General features: G+C 70.9%; 1 protein-coding gene across 1 annotated transcript in view; it reads left to right on the plus strand.

Moving 5' to 3' along the window:
* The first annotated feature begins 223 nt into the window (after window positions 1-223).
* TFCP2L1 (transcription factor CP2-like 1) overlaps window positions 224-844 on the plus strand; it is an 85,462-nt gene continuing 84,841 nt past the window's right edge. The window contains exon 1 of the mRNA XM_015419603.1: window positions 224-285. Coding sequence (XP_015275089.1) covers window positions 224-285 — 62 coding nt within the window. The remainder of the gene's footprint in view (window positions 286-844) is intronic.

Raw genomic sequence — 844 nt, forward strand, 5'->3', positions numbered from 1 at the left:
GCAGCGGCAGAGCAGCGGGGCGGGCGGGTGCGGGACAGAAGTGTCCCGCGGCTGACCTCAGCGCCGGGGAGCGGCCAAGCGGCGGGTCACGCGGCTGCCCAATAAAAGCGCGCGGCGCTCGCCCGGCCGCCGAGTGGCTGCGGAGCCTCAGTCCTGCCTTTGCGCGGTCTCGGGCGAGGATTGTGTGGGGCTAACTTGGGAAGTGCGCGGCGGCGGCGAGAAAATGCTGTTTTGGCACACGCAGCCGGAGCATTACAACCAGCACTCGACGGGCAGCTACTTGCGGTGAGTGGGTCCCAAAGGCCGGCCAGGCGGCCGTGGGCGGGGGGAGCGTGCGGGGTCCGGCGGTACTCACGGGGGAAGGGAGCAAGGCCGGGCTGGAGGGGAGCGGGTTCTCCGCGCGTCCTCCGCGCAGTCGTCTGGGAAGCTGGCGCGGGAGGAGAGACGCGCGTCCCGCCGCTCGGCCCTTCTTGGCTTGGGGTGAGCGTCCGGAGCCGGGGCGGGCGGCCGCTTTGCGCGTGGGGACGGAGAGCGCGGGAGCCGCGGGGCGACACGTGTCTGCTGGGGGTGTGTCTGTTGCGGCAGGCAGGGGGCAAGACACGGATCCAGACACGGCACGGGCGTCGGAGCGCTTTCGAGAGTTGTGCTGCAGGGTCTTGAAGTCGTGGGAATGCCGGGTCTTTGGGTGTCTTCGTCGACGCATCGTCGCGGAGGATCGCGTCCGTTTGGCCCGTGTGGATGGCGAGCGGCGGCCGTGCGCTCTTGGGCTCGCTTCGCGTCTGGAGGGCTGTCGTTGAATGCCGGCGTGGAGGATTCCGGAGGACTAGCGAGCGGAGCGGCTCCG

The sequence above is a fragment of the Gekko japonicus genome, unplaced genomic scaffold, assembly GCF_001447785.1.
Source record: "Gekko japonicus isolate JY-2015 unplaced genomic scaffold, Gekko_japonicus_V1.1 scaffold1037, whole genome shotgun sequence".
Lineage (NCBI taxonomy): Eukaryota > Metazoa > Chordata > Lepidosauria > Squamata > Gekkonidae > Gekko > Gekko japonicus.